The following is a 19,822-nucleotide window of genomic DNA, read 5'->3' on the forward strand; positions in this document are numbered from 1 at the left end:
TGCTGCAAGGTGTATTTTAATGGAAGAGAAAGCCAGGTTAGATTTTTGTAAGTGAAGCAAGTAACCCACTACATGTTCTGGAGTTGTGTGTAATGGTTGTATTTGATTAATATGGCAGTAGCAAACAAACCTCTTCCATTTACTTGCATAGCAGTGCCTGGTGGATGGCCTTCTGGCTTGTTTTATGACTTCCATACATTCTTGGGTAAGTTGTAAGTGCCCGAATTCTAGGATTTCAGGAGCCAGATTGCTAGATTCAGCGATGCTGGATCTGGGTGTCTGATCTTTTGGTTGTGCTGTGTCAACAGATCTGGCCTGTTGGGCAATTTGATGCAGGGTACTACTGATAGGTCTAGTAGCGTTGTGTACCAGGGTTGCCTTGCCCAAGTTGGTGCTATCAATATGAGTTTGAGTTTGTTTTGACTGAGTTTGTTTACCAGGTAAGGAAGGAGAGGGAGAGGAGGAAAAGCGTAAGCAAATATCCCTGACCAGTTCATCCATAGGGCATTGCCTTGGGACTGTTTGTGTGGGTATCTGGATGCGAAGTTTTGGCATTTTGCGTTCTCCCTTGTCGCAAACAAGTCTATCTGAGGTGTTCCCCAGAGTTTGAAATAAGTGTTCAGAATTTGGGGGTGAATTTCCCATTCGTGGACCTGTTGGTGATCTCGAGAGAGATTGTCTGCGAGTTGATTTTGGATCCCTGGTATAAATTGTGCTATTAGGCGAATTTGGTTGTGAATTGCCCAACGCCAAATCTTTTGTGCTAGCAGGCTTAACTGCATGGAGTGCGTCCCCCCTTGCTTGTTTAGATAATACATTGTTGTCATGTTGTCTGTTTTGACGAGGATGTATTTGTGAACTATTATTGGTTGGAATGCTTTTAGTGCTTGAAAAACTGCTAGAAGTTCTAGGTGATTTATATGCAGTTTTGTTTGATGTATGTTCCATTGTCCTTGTATGCTGTGTTGATCGAGGTGTGCTCCCCACCCTGTCATGGAAGCATCTGTTGTTATTACGTATTGTGGCACTGGGTCTTGGAAAGGCCGCCCTTTGTTTAAATTTATGTTGTTCCACCACAGAAGCGAGAGGTAAGTTTGGCGGTCTATTAACACCAGACCTAGAAGGTGACCCTGTGCTTGCGACCATTGTGATGCTAGGCACTGTTGTAAGGGCCTCATGTGCAGTCTTGCGTTTGGGACAATGGCTATGCATGAAGACATCATGCCTAGGAGTTGTAGTACCATCTTTGCGTGTATCCTTTGTGTTGGATACATGCGTTGTATGATGGTGTTGAAATTTAGAATTCTTTGTGGACTTGGAGTGGCTACTCCTTTTGATGTGTCTATTATGGCTCCCAGGTATTGTTGTACCTTGCGCGGCAGAATTTTGGATTTTGTGAAATTGACGGTGAACCCTAGTTTGAAGAGGGTTTGTATGATATGATTTGTGTGATTTGAGCACTGTATTAACGAATGGGCCTTGATTAGCCAGTCGTCTAGATATGGGAACACATGTATTTGCTGCCTTCTTATGTGTGCAGCGACTACCGCTAGACATTTGGTAAAGACTCTTGGTGCGGTTGTTAATCCGAAAGGCAGTACCCTGAATTGGTAATGTATTCCCTTGAATACAAACCTTAGGTATTTCCTGTGCGATGGGTGTATTGGTATATGGAAATAAGCATCCTTGAGGTCTAAAGTTGCCATGTAGTCGTGTAGTTTTAGCAATGGCAATACTTCTTGTAGTGTGACCATGTGAAAGTGGTCTGATTTGATGAAAGTGTTAACTACTCTGAGGTCTAGGATTGGTCTCAGCGTTTTGTCCTTCTTTGGTATCAGAAAGTACAGTGAGTAAACTCCTGTGTTTATTTGTGTGTTTGGCACTAATTCGATTGCATTCTTTTTCAATAGTGCCTGCACTTCTATCTCCAGGAGATTGGAATGGTGTGTTGTCAAATTTTGTGCTTTTGGTGGTATGTTTGGAGGGAATTGTAGAAATTCTATGCAATAACCATGTTGGATAATTGCTAGAACCCAAGTGTCTGTAGTGATTTCCTCCCATGCTTTGTAATAATGACTTATTCTTCCCCCCACTGGTGTTGTGTGGAGGGGGTGAGTGACATGTGAGTCACTGTTTAGTAGTAGGGGTTTTGGGGCTCTGAAATCTTCCTCTATTTCTAGGGAATTGCCCTCCTCTATATTGTCCCCTAAAACCTCCTCTATACTGTCCCTGGTAACTGGACGGTGTTGCTTGTGAGGTGCTGGCTTGTGTGCTCTGACCCCGAAACCCCCCTCGAAAGGGTGTTTTACGGAATGTGCTGAAATTCCCTCTGCTCTGCGGGGAGTAGAGTGCGCCCATGGCTTTGGCAGTGTCCGTATCTTTTTTGAGTTTCTCAATCGCTGTGTCCACTTCTGGACCGAACAGTTCTTTTTCATTAAAAGGCATATTGAGAACTGCTTGTTGAATCTCTGGTTTAAATCCAGACGTTCGGAGCCATGCATGCCTTCTGATAGTTACGGATGTATTAATTGTCCGTGCAGCTGTATCTGCAGCTTTCATGGAGGAGCGGATCTGGTTGTTGGAAATGGTCTGTCCCTCCTCAACCACTTGTTTTGCCCTATTTTGTAAGTCCTTGGGCAGATGTTCAATGAGATGTTGCATCTCGTCCCAGTGGGCTCTGTCATAGCGCGCAAGTAGTGCCTGGGAGTTCGCGATGCGCCACTGGTTTGCAGCTTGTGCTGCGACTCTTTTACCAGCTGCATCGAACTTGCGGCTTTCTTTATCTGGGGGTGGTGCATCTCCAGATGTGTGAGAGTTGGCCCTTTTCCTAGCTGCTCCTACAACGACAGAGTCTGGTGGCAGCTGTGTAGTGATGAAAACCGGGTCTGTAGGAGGCGCCTTATACTTTTTTTCCACCCTTGGTGTGATTGCCCTACTTTTGACCGGCTCCTTAAAGATTTCTTTCGCGTGCCGGAGCATACCAGGGAGCATAGGCAGGCTTTGGTATGAGCTGTGGGTGGAGGAGAGTGTGTTGAATAAAAAATCATCCTCGACCTGTTCTGAGTGGAGGCTTACGTTGTGAAATTGTGCTGCTCTAGCCACCACTTGAGAATACGCGGTGCTGTCTTCTGGTGGAGATGGCTTCGTAGGGTATGCCTCCGGACTGTTATCTGACACTGGGGCGTCGTATAGGTCCCATGCGTCTTGATCCTGGTCACCCTGGCTTATGGTGGTGTGAGCTGGGGAGTGTGATGGAGTTCGTGCTGGTGAGACGTTAATCACGGGCGGAGGAGAGGGTGGTGGGGTAACACTTTTTACCACTTTTGGTTGTGGTGTCTCTTCAGTTTGGAACTCCAACCTTCTCTTTCTTCTAATGGGGGGAAGGGTGCTTATTTTTCCTGTCCCCTGCTGTATGAAGATACGCTTTTGCGTATGGTCCACATCAGTTGATTGTAGCTCTTCCTCAAACCTATGCTTTTGCATTTGGGAGGTTAGCGAGTGCTCTTCTGTATAAGAGCCTGAAGCTGGGTCGCTTGCAGTTTGTTTCGGCACCGAAACCCTGTCTGCGTGTTTTTTCGGCTCCGAGGTGACTTTTTTCTTTTTCGGGGCCGAAACCTCTCGGCGTCGATCTTCTTCGGTGCCGCTGTCTCGGCGTCGAGCCGTGTCCACACCGGCATCTCGGTGTCGAGGCTTGTCTCCAGCACTTTCTCGGTCCCGAGAAGGCTGCGTGCCGGTGTCTCGACCGGAGTCGGACGATCTCGGCACTGTTTGGGCCTTTTTCGGTGCCGACGGTCGGTCACCGAATTTATGGGTGGAGCCATGGCCTGATGGCAGTGGCATCCCCTGGGCCTTGTAAATTTTCCTCTGTGTGGTTTTCGACGTCCTACTCACGGTTTGTGTATCGTCGAATCCTTCGGAGTCCGATTCTTGGATCGAGAAGGTACCTTCCTCTTCCTGCTCCTCGAACTCTCGGTGGGCTGTCGGCGCGGACGCCATCTGAAGTCTTCTGGCTCGACGGTCTCGGAGTGTCTTTCGGGACCGGAACGCACGACAGGCCTCACACAGGTGTCTTCACTGTGCTCAGGTGACAGGCACAGGTTACAGACCAAGTGTAGGTCTGTATAGGGGTATTTATTGTGGCATTTGGGGCAGAAACGGAACGGGGTCCGTTCCATCGGCGTTCTTCAGCACGCGGTCGGGCCGACCAGGCCCCGACGGGGGATCGAAAAAACTACCCCGAAGGGCACCGGAGCTCTTCGATCTTCGATGCGGTGTTGAATCTAAGTACGCCGATCCCGAACGCAACAATACCGGCGAAAATCTTCCGAAATTAGCTAATTTTCCGTTCCGAAACTCGGAGCGACAGGAACACGTCCGAACCCGATGGCGGAAAAAAAAACAATCGAAGATGGAGTCGACGCCCATGCGCAATGGAGACAAAAGGAGGAGTCACTCGGTCCCGTGACTCGAAAGACTTCTTCGAAGAAAAACAACTTGTAACACTCCGGCCCAACACCAGATGGCGAGCTATTGCAAAACATGCGTATCTACAGCGACAGATGCCATCGAACTGGGGTTAACCATGCCAGGAAAGGGGGTACTTTTGTACATCACACCATACCTCATTTTGGTATAGTAAATACACAGCCAGCTTCCTACACAACCTACTTCTGATGCTCACACCCTCTTGATGACACCTTTGGCCAAAAGAGCCTGTACTTCCTAACAGAGCAAGGAGAGGTAGTCCTTTGTCAGCCAGTAGGAAGATGGTGGCATTGTTGGCAGAGCCTTCAGAAAGGGGATGGAGTAACCTCGCTGAACAACCAGTAATCCCCACTCGTTCAATGTTATAGACTGTCAGTAGAGCAGACGATGGCGTAACCTGCTACCAACTGGGTGCCAGTGATGGTTTAAGTGTATGTCACACTACGTCACACTGTTTGCGATTCCCACCAATGAGGTCACAAATGACTTACCTCATTATTATTCATGAGGTAGGTCGCAATTTGCGACCCCATTGGGAATGGCTGCCCTCACAGGGATGGTGACCCGGGGGGGACAGCACATCACCATGTCTGTGACCGCTTTTAAATAAAGCAGTTATTTTTTTTTTTAATGCATCCCATTTTCCAGAAAGGAAAACGGGATGTATTTCAAAGCAAAAAAAACTTTTTTCCCCCATTTTATTTTTTATTTTTCCACCCATTCATAAAAGGGAAATGGGTGGTAACTACGATTGTTTTGGGACCGCAATTGCAGCCGCAAAACAATCATACATCCCCCAGCGACTCGCAATTAGGAAGGGACAGCCCTTCCTAATTGTGAGTCACAAATCCCTATTTTGCGGGTCAGTAATTGTGACCGACTCGCAAAATAGGGGCGATACATCGTACCTGTCAATTTTATGGTTACGAACTGCGATTTTTGCAGTTTGTGTGAGAAACTGGCACCTTGCTGCAGGACCCACCCACTTTTTGCCTGGTTTCTGAATGCAAATTGGACTGGAGTGCACTGGGATCCTGCTAACCAGGTTCCCACTGGCAGGGTTCTTTTCTTAACACATTGTAAAGGTAATTAGATACACCTTTTGTTACCACTATAAGTCCATAGTAAAAGGTACTTAGATACCCAGGACACGGGGTACTATGGGTAGCAGCACTGATTGTGCCACCCTCTAGGGCCATGCATCCAGATGCACCCAGAACTGCCACAGCAGGCTGAGTGTCCTGGTGCAAACCTAACACGCAAGGTCGACTTGGCATACTACCTCTGTGCCCTGTCCACCATACAGTGCATTTACTGACACCCCTATAGCCTTAAAGCAGAGTGCTCCATAGTATATGTGAGGGCATAGCTGCATGAGTAATATGCCCCTACTGTGTCCCTGCCAAGCCTGGGACATAGTGAGTGAACAGAGCAGCCGTTTTAATTTATGTGCTGGACACTGGTCAACACAAGTTTCCCAGCTACATAATGGCTACTCTGAACTCTGGGTTGTTTGGTATCAAACAACTCAGAATTATATTTCCAAATTGGTACCAGTACTGGGGTTTCCAGCCAGCCTGCCACATCCAGACAGCCAACATATGATTTGTAAAACAATGCCCTTCCTGGGTGGAGGAGCTAACACCCCCCCCCCCTCAAGAATGTGCACTGCCCTGGCAGTGAGCTTCAAAGGGCTACCGCCTCTGAAACTAGATCCCCAGGCCTGCTGCTAGCAGCAGATGGCCTCTCCCTTAGCAAACCCCCACTTCTAGAGGGAGCAAAGGCGGGAAACCCACACAAAGGGTAGGAGGAGTGGCCTCACCTAGCCTGCACCACCCCTAAGGTGCTGCCTTTGAAGTGCTCCTCAAATTAAGTTTCCTCCATCTTGGAATGGAGGAAAATAGCCAATCAGGTTTAGGGTAGTGACCATTCCCACAGGAAGTGGTCATTGTAGTGGGTGTAGCCACCAAAAGGTAAGTGTCCCATTGGACAATACCAGGTTCCCCCTAAAATGCCCACTAAATTTAGTATTTAGTGGGCTCCCCTATACCAAGAAATCAGATTCATCTGGAAGAAAAGAAGACAGCACCAAAGAACCCGACAGGACAAGAACAGAGGACCTGCTGCACCAGATGAGGCTCCAAGACCCCTGCTTGCTGCACCAGAGTCCCGACAATTGCTGCTGTGGAGGAGGCCATCTGTATCCACTCTTGGAGGAGAGACAAATCCAGTGTCTGGTGAGGAATCCAGACCACTGGCATCTTCCAGTTCCTCATACCATTTGTCTTTGGCCTCCTAAAAGGGGTTAATAACATTAGAGATCCTCAGATGACCCCAATACCACTCCTCTCAAAGCCTGTCAAAGAATGGAGGCACTGGCTCTAACTCGGAGGGCCTACATCCAGGATCAGCTTTGGGCAACGCCACTCTGGCTCTGCATCGGAGTTGGGTATGATGATGGAGTCGTAGCTGCCCAGAACGACATTGCTGGAATGGGCTCCAGGCAAATTTTTGGTCTCACTGGCAGAGCCATTCTGGATCCAACACAGGATCCAAGGGGCCCAACTGATGCCAAAGACAGACTCACTGGTGAATATCCAGTAGGACCAACCGCCTGAACATAAGAGCACAAAGGCACAGCAGAGGGGTTAGCCCAGCCAAAAAAGTGGTGCATGGCCTCATAAAATTAACAGAGTAGGGTGAATGTCACTCCAACTCCAGGGAGGTGTGGAGCGGGCCCAAACACAAGCTGTGTAGGAAAGCAGGGCCTAGCGCCTGTCATACCCATGCCTCTTTCAATGACTTGGACCGGCACAGTTAAGTCGAAGAATCCTTTGACTTCTTCGATTTTTTGTGGGACTTAACCAACAAAATTTTGAGAGTGATGACGAGCACCTGCACCAATTCTGCGAATGGGCCTGGGATCGTCTGCGCGACCAGGACCTGGAGTGCTTCAGAGGCAACTGGCATCAAGCAACAAGGAGCTTCAGGGAGTCCCTCTCAGTGACTTTGGACTCATGGCATGGCAGCCATCTCAGGTCTTGGAGTAGTGGTCAAGTTACAAGCACCAAGGCAGACCAGATGTGGGTCTGTCAGAGGCATTTGCATTACCAAAGGTAAGTAACTTGTACTTCTGGTGGATACTTCAAATCACAAATTCCTCACCATTAAAATATACGCCAAAGGTGAAAGGTCTTTGGGGTGGATTCAATCTAAAACGTCCTGCAAAACTGCAGTTTGGGCTGGATTGTTCCCATTGGAGTAGGGTCAAAACTGATTTGCATAAGTCTGGGTCCAATGTTTAATGGCACGGTGTGAAAAATAACGACAGACTGAAATGTGGCCTGATGAGATAAATTTAAGCATTCCATCCCTCACTTTTTTGGATACTTCAGTGGAACGCCCTAAGCGGGGTTGGTATGCCCAGACGCAAGTCCAATAAACACTGTCACTGGAACCACGCTATATCCAAACTGATGAGCCCTAATAAGGGTGAAACTGGTCATGAGTTGCCTGTGTTCCATTTCAGGAAGGAACTAGCATGGCAGTTCAGCCTAAATTGTTCCTATCAGAAAAGGGTCATGACTGAGTTGTATATGAATGGATCCAAACTGAGGCAGCACGGCGACCAAAAGAACAATGTGTTAGAATGCTACACCTAGCGATTGTCTGTGATTAGACTTATTGCAAGCATTCCTTTCATCCATCACCTTTTCTGTGTGTTGATACTTTCCTAATACAGCATTATCAAAGGTGTTGTCCACAATTGCTTTGGTGATGGAGGTGTCTTACTGTCTTCAAAAGGGTATTTATGTGCCTTTTTCACCTCATGAGTTGGGATTTTGTTTGGACTTCACATCTGAGGAGGCCTGCTCACTGACTGTAGGAAGCTGGCTCTGTATACACTATCTCAAAGTGAGAGAGAGCGTGCATAGAGTCCAAGGGCTCCCCAAATTAGATAATTCTAATGCTCTATTTTGTGATAGTGTGGTCGAGCAGTAGGCTTATCAGAGGGTAGTGTTAAGCATTTGTTGTACACACACAGGCAATAAATGAGGAACACACACTCAAAGACTTAACTCCAGGCCAATTGGTTTTTATATAAAAAAATATATTTTCTTAACTTATTTTAGAACCACATGAGTCAAGATTTGAAGCAAATACATAAAATGCAAGGTACCCCACACAGGTAAGTAGGGAACTTTGAAATTAAGCAGTAATATACACAGTATAGGTTAAAATTGTAATAAGCTATTTGAAAAGTGGACACTGCACAAATAAACAGTTCCTGGGGAGGTAAGTTTGGTTAGGTTTTGCAGGTAAGTAAAAGCACTTACACAGTCAGTCTCCTGGGCATAGGCAGCCCACCGTTGGGGGTTCAAGGCAACCCCAAAGTCACTGCACCAGCAACACAGGTGCAGAGGTCAAAGGAGGGCCCAAAACAATATGGAGAACAGGGGTGCTCCGGTTCCTGTCTGCTGGTAGGTAAGTACCTGCGTCCGGGTGGAGCAAACCAGGGGGGTTTTGTAGAGCACTTGGGGGGTGGGGGGGGGGGTTGGGGGGGATGAGACACAAACAGGCACACAAAACACCCCCCAGCGGCACAGGGGCGGCCGGGTGCAGTGTGCAAAGTTGGCGTTGGGTTTGCTATAGGAAGCAATGGAGGGACCTGGGGTCACTTAGGCGATGCAGGCGGAGCACAGGGGGGCTTCTCGGGCCAGCCACCAACTGGGCTAGGAAGAGGGCTGCCTGCTGGTCACTCCTGCGCTGGAAGTTGGTTCCTCTCGGTCTTAGGGGCTGCGGGTACAGTGCTTGGTCTTGGCGTCAGGTTCCTTGTTACCAGGCAGTCGCGGTCAGGGGGAGCCTCTCGATCCTCTGCAGGCGTTGCTGTGAGGGTGCAGGGGGGTCAACTCAGGTTACTCACGTCATCGCAATCGCCTCGGAGTCCTCTCTGCAGTGTTAGTTTTCTGGAGCTCGAGCTGCGGGCGTCAGGTGCAGAGTGAGAAGTCTCACGCTTCCGGCAGGAAGGGAGAATTATTTCAAAGTTGTTTCAAAGTTGCAAAAATGTTGCAGGTTGTGTACAGTGCCACTGTTTTCGGGTACTCTTGGTCCTTTGGTTTCAGGGCAGTCCTCTGAGTCCTCAGAGGTCGCTGGTCCCTGTCGGATGCGTTGCTGTGCAGGTTCTTTGAGTCTGGAGACAGGCCGGTAGGGCTGGGGCCAAGTCAGTTGATGTCTCTGTCGTCTCTGCGGGGTATCCAGGTCAGCAGTCCTTCTTCTTTGTGTAGGTTGAAGGAATCTGATTTCCTGGGTTCTGGGTCACCCCTAAAAACTAAATTTAGGGGTGTGTTTAGGTCTGGGGGGCAGCAGCCAATGGCTTCTGTCCTGGAGGGTGGCTACACCCTCTTTGTGCCTCCTCCCTGAGGGGAAGGGGGGCACATCCCTAATCCTATTGGGGGAATCCTCCAATCTCAAGATGGAGGATATCTAAAGGCAGGAGTCACCTCAGCTTGGGGCACCTTAGGGGCTCCTGGTTTTTCTCATTATCCTCTCCTGCCTTGCTGCCAAAAGTGGGGGCAATGATCGGAGGGGCTGGCATCTCCACTAGTTTGGATGCCCTGGGGTGCTGTAACAAAAGGCATGAGCCTTTGAGTCTCACTGCCAGGTGTTACAGTTCCTGCAGGAGGAGGTGAAAAGCACCTCCACCCAGTGCAGGCTTTGTTTCTGTCCTCAGAGAGCACAAAGGCTCTCACCCCAGGGAGGCAGAAACTCATCTCAGTGGCAGTCTGGCACAGACCAGTCAGTCCTGCACTGAAGGATTGGGTAATATACAGGGGGCATCTTCTAAGATGTCCTCTGTGTGCATTTTGTAATAAATCCAACACTGGCATCAGTGTGGGTATATTATTCTGAGAAGTTTGAAACCAAACCTCCCAGTATTCAGTGTAGCCATTATGGAGCTTGTTTTGAAAAACTCCCAGACCATATACTTAATATGGCCGCAATGTCTAAGAATAGACTTAGACACTGTAGGGGCATATTGCTCATGCAGCTATGCCCTCACCTGTGGTATGGTGCACCATGCTAGAGGGGTGGCTTACCTATGCCACAGGCAGTATTTTATGTGCATGGCATCCTGAGGGGGATGCCATGTCGACTTTGCCTTTTTCTCCCCACCAGCACACACAATCTGCAATGGCAGTGTGCATGTGTTAAGTGAGGGGCACAACACATGATGCAGCCATTAGGGGCCTTCCCTGGTCACAAGCGAATTATCTGTGTGCCAGGGGTGTGTCAATTGTGGAAACAATGGTACATTTTTAGTGAAAAAATACTGGTGCTGGGGCCTGGTTAGCAGGGTCCCAGCACACTTCTCAGTCAAGTCAGCATCAATATCAGGCAAAAAGTGGGGGGTTAACTGCAACAGGGAACCATTTTCCTACCCTGACCCTTTCCTTCTGGAGTCATCTCAGGAGGAGGCAGTCATTTATGGTCTGGGAAGAAAATATCCAGCAGATAAACAGCAGCTAAGCTCCAAAGGCAACAATCATCTGCACGAAAAAGGCAAAGAAGATGGATGATTCAGGGAAGATAACAAGAGAAATCATGTTTGCGTAATAATGAGAAGGCCCCTAGAAAAGCTCTGACAAGCCACATTCCACATGTGGTGGAAATATGAAGTATGATGGCTTCTAGAGGAGATGACGTTCAGAGCACTGCAACCTAGCTGGCTGGAGTTTGGATATTTATCAATGAAGTTGTTGTGCTATTAAGTGAAGCCTATTTAGGTCTTCTTCCTGCTATTTGTATTTACAGTGGGGACTTTCAGCGAGATGATGGAGAAATGATTCAAGCATGTGAAACTATAAAAGAACCAGTGCTGGAGAAATTATGAGATGCTCAGCTCAGAGGCCTGCAAGGGGAACTGGCAGGGGAGGACATCAGAGCAGTATATTGTGGGTGCATGGGATGCCAAGAAGGCATGTGGATCACGGACAGGCTTTCTCTAATCTTGAGTATGCAGCTAATGTGTAGTACGCTGCAGTGTAGAAGCAAAAGACATCTAGAATTGTGTGTGAAAAAAAGAAGTGGTGTGAGCCGTGTTTCAATGACGAAGAATCCCTCAAGCAGGTGCATGGTCTTAGCTTCTGGAAAGAAGGCAACATGCCCTACTAAAACTTGAGCGTTGATGAGTAGTGGGTAAATGGGATATGGTTGGACTCAAATCACATATAAATACCCTGCTGTATTACCGGATTCTGAAGCAATGTATTCATTTTGCCCAAGGAAAAGGTTCTGGTCTAGGACTTTGAGATTAAGTGATAATATATGCCTGTATCGGGTAGGTAACAGTCTTACTAATTAAGGAGGATTACGACTGCCCAGGTATATGGCACATTTTTTCAAAAACACTGAAATGGAAATATTTTATTTGTACAATTGATTAAAATCCATTGCAAACAACTACTAAAAAGAAGTAAAAAAATATAGTTAGTACTGCAACAATAGAAAGAGAGAAAAGTTATAGAGTTAAGATCGTAAAAGTGGACAAAAAAAGGTCCTGGACTAAAATAAAAAGAGTGCTGCAGTGTCATGCTTCCACTTGAGATGGTATGCAATGGAGGGGTGTATGCTACTAAGACCAATCGGTAAGCGTTCTAAAATCGCCCCTTAGTTTTTTTGCAATGCCCAAAGTGCATATTCTTTGACATGCTTAATGTACGATGAGTTGTTAAAGTGCAGTGCATTTTGGCATTTGTAACGTTTTGATTCAGTAATAAATAGGGATGGGAAGTCAGCCAGTCATAAAAGTGGGTTACATGCGTGCTCCGTTCTGATGCCCTCGGATATGGTTGTGGACTGTTTGATTAGAGTCTGCCTTTGAAAGAAATTTGCAAAGCATGCCATGGTTTGTGGTGTTGGACCATTTATGCAGAACAAAATTGCTTGGCATCAAGATCTGATGGTGTTTAAATTGAAGGTGTTTTGAAGATAGATTTTGCGCCGTGGTAATAAAACTGTGCAGATGCATAGTATGTGCTAGAAGTCTTCTCGAGTATATTGGCAAAGCCTACATTCAGTCATCTATAGGTTGGCGTCATTTTGGAAGGCCATCGAGTGAAGGTAGAAGCCCGAATCCTGAGCACATTTATTTGTACATGCTTATGTTGGCATTCACGTAAGGCTGCACAGTTGATGCCTAGTATGTATTGATGGTCATCCATGCAAGACTGTGCAGTTTAAACTTCGCTTTGTCTTTGTGCAGGAGAGCTGCTTGATTTGTTTGTTCGGTGCTAGCTTGAAAGCCTGGTGAGGTAGTTTTTTTTTGCCAAAGTTGTTCCGCCAACGGGTGTTTAACTGACTGCGTTATTTTCTCATACCAAGAATTTAGATTTGGGGGCATGTTTAATGAAATTTCTTGCCATAACACTGCTCTTAGTGAGTTTGGGTGTGCCTGTCTCAGCACTTCAAGGCCCCTTAAAGATTCACATATTTTCTGAATGTTAGGTGCGAACAGCATGTGACTTCTAGCTTGGAATTGTTTTCTACCAAGACATAGTCATCAATTTCCAAAACAATACTAAGCCAGCTTAATATTTTACAACACTTGAAGGGGCCAAATGATTCATGTTCTCAGCAAAATAAACAAGCTTGGAACAGCATGAAGCTATACATATTTGGATTTTACATGACTTATCAGATCCGCACACATGCCTTAACTAACTGCAAATCACCAAAAATATGAAGAACACCTAATCTTGCATTACCTGAATGAGTCTCCTGTCCTGCTGCTAACTGAGTGAGGCAGTTTTCTTCTGTAGCTGAGTTGTAGTGGCCAACAAGGGTTTCAAAATTCTTCATAAACTCTTCAACTGTTGTGACAATTACTCCATTATCATTATAGCTATAGAACATTTTGACATTCTTTTCTGTAGGAATGATAAACATTATTAGGAGCTGCAGATGTTAAGTACACATTGCCTGCTTTACCACAGACGTTGAAGGGTCATTTTACCTGTCAAGAAAACAACATGCCTCTGGTGTATATTTTGAACCTGAAGTCTAATAAGACAATCCAGTTCCGGAGCATTTCGTGTTTGCGAGTCACAGCTATGATATGACAGAATCTCAACCAAGTGCTTCTTCTGATAGGTATTCAGAAGTGTAAGTACACTTAGGGCTTTGGCATTCATCCTAAAAAAGAAAGAAAAAATAAAGATGGACAAACTGAACTAAAAGGTTGACAATATATTGGGATAAACTAGAAATGTCAAACAAATCAACTGTAATTCTACATCTACTCTTTGGACATCACCAGACGAATAAATAAGGAAAGAACAAAGCGTGTGTGTTATGGGGGGCTGAATCAACACAATTTTGTAAATTAAAGCAGGTTAAAAAAAAATATATATATCCACTGACGGTTCTGCCTTCCTGATGTCATAAAACAAAACATTTCACTGACCTGTAACTCTAAATTCCCAGGGTGTACAATTGTTAACAAATGGTCCTCTCTGAAGGGTCACCGCAAGCTTTTTATCTGCTTACCTCCTCTTTTTGCCAGCTTTAGGACTCTGTGCACTTTACCACTGATAAACAGTGCTAAAATGCTCGTGCTCTCTCCTTAAAACGTGGTGACACTGGCCTATCCACAAATATCATTTAATTTACTTATTAGTCCCTAGGAAAATGGTATACCATATACCTAAGGCCTGTAAATTAAAGGCTACTGGTAAACCTGCAACACTGATAGTGCCACCCATCGAAGTAGTCATTTAAACATGTGTCAGGCCTGCCACTGCAGAGCCTGTGTGTAAAGTTTGACTGCCACTTCAACTTGGCATTAAAAACCCTTTGCCTATCCTTAAACTCCCATTTTATTACACATAAGTAACTCTTAAGGTAGGCCCAAAGACAGTGTGCTGTGGAAGTAAAAAGTGAAAAAATGCAAAAAGAACAAGTGATGGACAAAAGGCTGAACAATTTCAAACATTCACCCCCAGTACAGAGATCTGGACCTAAATCCATCGTTTTTTTTGCTACCCATGCCGTTCCAGTTTGGACCCAGCCATATGCAAATCAGTCTTGACCTTGTTCCCCATGGGAACACTCCAGCCCGAACTGCCAAGCCAGGTCCTCCCTGGACTGGAAACAAGCATCCTAGGGCCGGTTTCAGGGTATCACCCTTTATCAGCCAGGCTAGCTTGATTCCAGTGGCATGGGAAGAACAGGAGTGTTTGCATTGTTCAGCACTCCGTCCATCATCTTTTTGTGTTGCTGAAGTAAAAAGTGGGACACGTACTTTTTAGTTTTGCACGCCCTGGTAGCAAAAAACACCTACATTTGTTTTTCACCAGTACTGTGAGGCCTACTCCTCTCATAGGATTACAGTTTGAATTCCTTAACACATCTTTAAACTGTAATTCCTGATTAGAAAGGATTAGCTGTATCATATCTTTGGAATGGTAATGATAAATTCTCTTTACTGGTAAAGTCTGAATTGAACTTACTATTTTAGAAATGCCACTTTTAGAAAGTGGACATTTCTCTGCTTTACAGCTCTGTGTGCCTGCAGCCTGTCTAAAATACACGTCTGGGGTGGGTGACAACTACACTTTGTGCATTCACTCTAGACAGCCACAAACACAGGAAAGTTAGGGGAGCCTGGGTGCTCATCTGCATTCATCTGAATTTTGATGGCTCTTCCTGGGTAGGAGGGAGTGACACTTACAACTGAATAGGCAATGCATGTCCCCACACAAAGGGCTGATTACCCCTACAGATAATCTGAAGACAAGGCTGGGAAGAAAAGGCCTCTGTGCACTTCAAAGACCCTTCTTAGAAGGCATCCCAACTTCAAAGGCACAACTGGGTGTCCAACCACACCAGATTAGACACTTCTAGACCGATAACTGGACTCTGTCAGAAGAAGTGCTGTGCTGCTGACCAGGAGGACCGCTTTCGTTCTGTGCTGCCCTGCTGTCTACTGCTCTGACCTTGCTGAGGGACACCTGGAGTCTGCACTGCACCTCAAAGTGATATCCAAGGGCTCGTTGGCTTGCCTCCTGCTGCTATAGACTCAGGGATATCTAAGTCTCAACCCCTGCTCCTATGCATTGTTCACTGGAAGTGGACCCAGATACTTGGACGAGCGAAATCAATGCATATCCTGCCTGATGGAAGCGGCAACCGATGCATCAATCCTGTTGCAGAAGTAAAACCGCCACATCTCACTTGGGGCTCGAGCAGCACCTCTGGAATCGATGCATCGACCAATGCATTCATTGCCTGCTGGAAGCAACACCTGGCACATTAGCATCAACACAGCACTGAAGCCACCACATTGCCACCATTTGGAGTTTTTTTTAATCCCACTAAACTGACAGACATTTGGAGGTTATTTAATCCACAGGCAGCAAGTTTACATTCTACTCCCACTAAAGGACAGACTACATTTCAGCCAACAAACACCCTTACTCCATCCTGTCCCAATCCCAAGACAGAGCCAATTACCATCTTGGACCATGCTTGTATTTCTTCAGATATTAACCTATCAGTTCAGTTCATAATCTTTATTCGGCTATACCATTAGTAAGCCATAAACGTACATGATGTATACAATAAAAAACATAAAACAATAAACACACAAGAATAAAATCAGTTTGAGTAATTAAAAAATGACTGGTACTTAAAGCCAGATTTTAGGGTGTGATAAAACTTTTCCTAATATACACGGCTTTTATGATAAAATTTGCTACCCTATTGCATATAAGCAGGGAGTCTAAGGCCAACAGGAGTTTCAGTGCTTCCTGATGTGATCTTATATTGAATAGGTGAAAAACAGGTTTAAGATAATTGGCTCTGATATAATCATAAAATCTACAGAATATAATGAAGTGTAAAGTGCTTTGCATGCTCACTGTGTCACAGGGGCATCTATCTGACTCTAAAGGGCAATGCCTAATGAGGGGGTATGCAACTAGGTGGTGAGCTATGCCCAGCCTAAGTCTGGTTAGGACAAACCTGTGTTGCAGGTTGGTGACCATGGAAAGATAGCCAAATCTACCTACATTCGTAGAAAAGGATAGGTAAAAACCAACAGTGGTTTTGGTAGATTCATCTAGCTTCCTTGAGTCTGCCTTGGCTTTCATAAAGGTGTCTTTGATGGATTTTTTAAGGGAAATGACAGTGCGTCCTCTGGATTGTGTATAATAGATTTATTAAAAACGGTTTTAAAAGAGGATTCAATAAAAGCTATCCAGGGTATGCACATGGCATTGTCCATTTCCAAACAGTCCAGTATAAGGTCTTTCGTGAAACCAGTCACTTCCTTAGACCATATACTATGCCATAAGAGCAGGGGTCTCACCTGTAGCACATCTTCCAGGTATTGGAGGCCCACTTCTTGGTGCGTAGGCCAATTAGAGGCTGAAGTGGGTAGACAAAGCATATGTTTTAGGAAGCAATTCTCTTCTATTTGTAGGGGGGTCATTTTAGTGTGGCTCCATACCCCAGCTTCATATGCAACTGTCGAGATTACTCTGGCCTTGTAGATTTCCAACATGGTGTCTATGGGGAGACTCCCCAGTTTGCTCGCAAATCTAAATATAGCTCCTGAGCTATTTCTAAGTTTGTTTTTACCTGAACATATCTGTTGGTCCCGTTACTAGCGAATAACACTCCCAGATAGTTAAAACAGTCAACTGTACTAATCTCCATATTCTGGATGGGGAAGCTTTTGCATTTCTTAAGTTTCTTGCCACAGACCATAGTGAATGTTTTGGATTTGTTAATAATCATACCTTAGCTGACAAACTGTTCAAAACCACTCATTAACTTTTGGAGCCCCACGGGGGTTCTGGAGATCATGACAACATCGTCTGCATAGAGTAGGGCGGGTACTGGGCGACCGGTCACATATGGGGTGTCCGCCTGTTGGCTCTGCAGTTGTTTGCCTACCCCATTGATGTATAGGGAAAACAGTAACAGGGCAAGGACGCAGGCTTGGCGGATGCCACCACCTATCTTAAAAGAGGGGGTACATTCGCCAAGTTGGCAGAATCAAACTCTACATTTCAGATCGCTATATTGATCAGCCAAAAAGTTAATATCCATAGGGGCACCTATCTCTATTAGGGTGGACCACTGAAGTGCATGTTCGACAGGGTCAAAGGCACTACTAAGGTCTGCAAAGCACAGGTATAGAGCGCCTTGCTTAGCCTTGGTATATTTTCCTATAATTAGGTCCAGGTTAACACACTGCTCTATAGTTCCTAGGCCTTTCCTAAAACCATACTGAACTGGTGACAGGATGTTATTTTCCTCCACCCAGTCAGTTAATCTTTCCAGAATTATTCTGCTACATGTTTTTAAGGAGGGGTCCAGCAGTGAGATTGTTCGATAGTTTTTTGGGTCTGACTTATCCCCCTTCTTATAAATAGGTATTATAATGGATGTATACCAAGATGGCGCAAAGTTGCCAGATGGGGCCAGATTGAAGATTCTAGTCAAAACTGGTGCCCACAGGGGAGTATTATGTTTAAAGACATCCAAAGGGACACCGTCTTGTCCTGGCGCTTTGCCTTCTGCACCTGCATGGATAGCAGAACGGACCTCATCAATCGTGATCTCTGGAAAGTTAGGTTGGCCCTGGTTGTTCTGCCTGGCTAGATCTAGTGGCCCAATCCCTTCCCTAAAGAACTCTGAGAAATGGGCCACCCAAGAAGCGCAGTCTACACTACTACCCAAATCTGAGGGCATCCATTCTGAGAGAAAGGGGGCATTAATTGTTTCCCAAAACAATTTAGTATGGTTAGCCTCTGTCGCCTGGGCTAGTTTAGACCATGTGTCTTCCCTTAATTCCTGTTTCCTACGTTCTAGTGTCTTCTTATAGTTTAATCTCAGAGACTTAATACCTGCCGGGTCTCTAGGTGATGACAGCAAAGCCAATTTAAGGTTCCTCCTTGCTTTTGTGCAGGCCTGCTCGAACCACCCCTTTTTATGCAAGGATTGTTTATGAGGTGGTCTATATGTCAACAGCCCCTGTATATAGGCGGTAATAGTCCCAAAACATTTTAATAACCTGCTGACTTCAATCTCCTCTTTTAGACAATAACCTACTTCCTGATGGCAACCACATATAACGTCCCGTAGGATATCAGCAGACACGATGTCCTCCCATTTCCATCTCACCCCCATGGATCTATATACTTCAATCTGGTTCGGGATAGTATAGTATATATCCCTTGGGCCCCAAAAGGATAAAGGAAGAACAATTGTGTCATGATCACTAGGGAGGGACAACACCTTATATGGTGTGTCTATGCTAATAAGTGCAAAGGATGACAGGATATTGTGGTCAATGACTGAGGTAGAATTTGGGCCCCTGTGAGTTGGGATGATTTCATCGGAAGCACTGGTCTTGCGTTCCAGGAGCGTTAGATTATAGGTAGACAACATCAAATTAAGGGCTTCTCCATACTCATTATGTGATAAATTATAATAACCTGTCCCATAAGGGTTAGTAAACCTGCAGCACCTGGGGAAGGTGCGGGTGCAGGGCTGGATATTGAAATCCCCGGCCCAAATGATAATGGGATTGGGGCCGACGGTTCTTAAAAACTTAGCCAGACTTTGTTTCAGGGCGCGGACAACCCTATATCTGGTGGTGTCAAAGACGTTATTGTAAAAGTTAATAATGACCATATCAGCCTTATTCTTGGACCTCACCCACAAGAGTTGAAAATGTGTGGTCTCCATTGAGATCTTGTTAACCACTACTGGGAGTTTATTAGAAATAAGCACCATGATCCACCCCTTAGCCCCCCCAGATGGAGATGGTGTAGCTAGCAATGAGTATGAGGTAAATGCATGTACATGGGTAGGTGTAGTGCACCATGTTTCTTGGATGCAAAGCACATCCAGCTTATTAAGAAGTGAGCCCCACTCTTCTGCCACGCTTTTGCCCCATAGACCCTGTACATTCCATGTAGCAAAATAATGACGGCCAGTTGGGTTCCTGACAGGGTCCTGGGCCCGCAAGTCTTCCCTATCAAGACTACCTACAAATGGGGTGGCCCCCCAACCCCCTTCCAATGGTGTATTATAATCCTGGCCTCCATCTCATCCCGATACTAAGGGACTAATATTAGCCTATCACATTTCCAGAGTACCAATAAGATTTGGCATCTAAATGACGAAACAATCAATGACCCATTATGGAGGGAAGAAATTGCTAATATAATCGCAAATTATTTTGCCGAAAACTCATCTGTGTCACTTTCACCAGAAACAATTTGGGAAGCGATGAAAGCCACAATCACAGACCGTGTCACTAGCA

At 45.8% G+C, this 19,822-nt stretch overlaps 1 protein-coding gene across 2 annotated transcripts in view; it reads right to left on the reverse strand.

Annotated features, from left to right (window-relative positions):
- TASOR (transcription activation suppressor) overlaps positions 1-19,822 on the reverse strand; it is a 773,668-nt gene that overhangs the window by 28,324 nt on the left and 725,522 nt on the right. For both annotated transcript variants that reach the window (XM_069206460.1, XM_069206459.1), the window contains 2 exons: positions 13,499-13,677; positions 13,251-13,412 (listed from right to left, as the gene is read on the reverse strand). In XM_069206460.1, coding sequence (XP_069062561.1) covers positions 13,251-13,412; positions 13,499-13,677 — 341 coding nt within the window. The remainder of the gene's footprint in view (positions 1-13,250; positions 13,413-13,498; positions 13,678-19,822) is intronic.

This window comes from Pleurodeles waltl, chromosome 9 (assembly GCF_031143425.1).
Source record: "Pleurodeles waltl isolate 20211129_DDA chromosome 9, aPleWal1.hap1.20221129, whole genome shotgun sequence".
Taxonomy (NCBI): Eukaryota; Metazoa; Chordata; class Amphibia; order Caudata; family Salamandridae; genus Pleurodeles; species Pleurodeles waltl.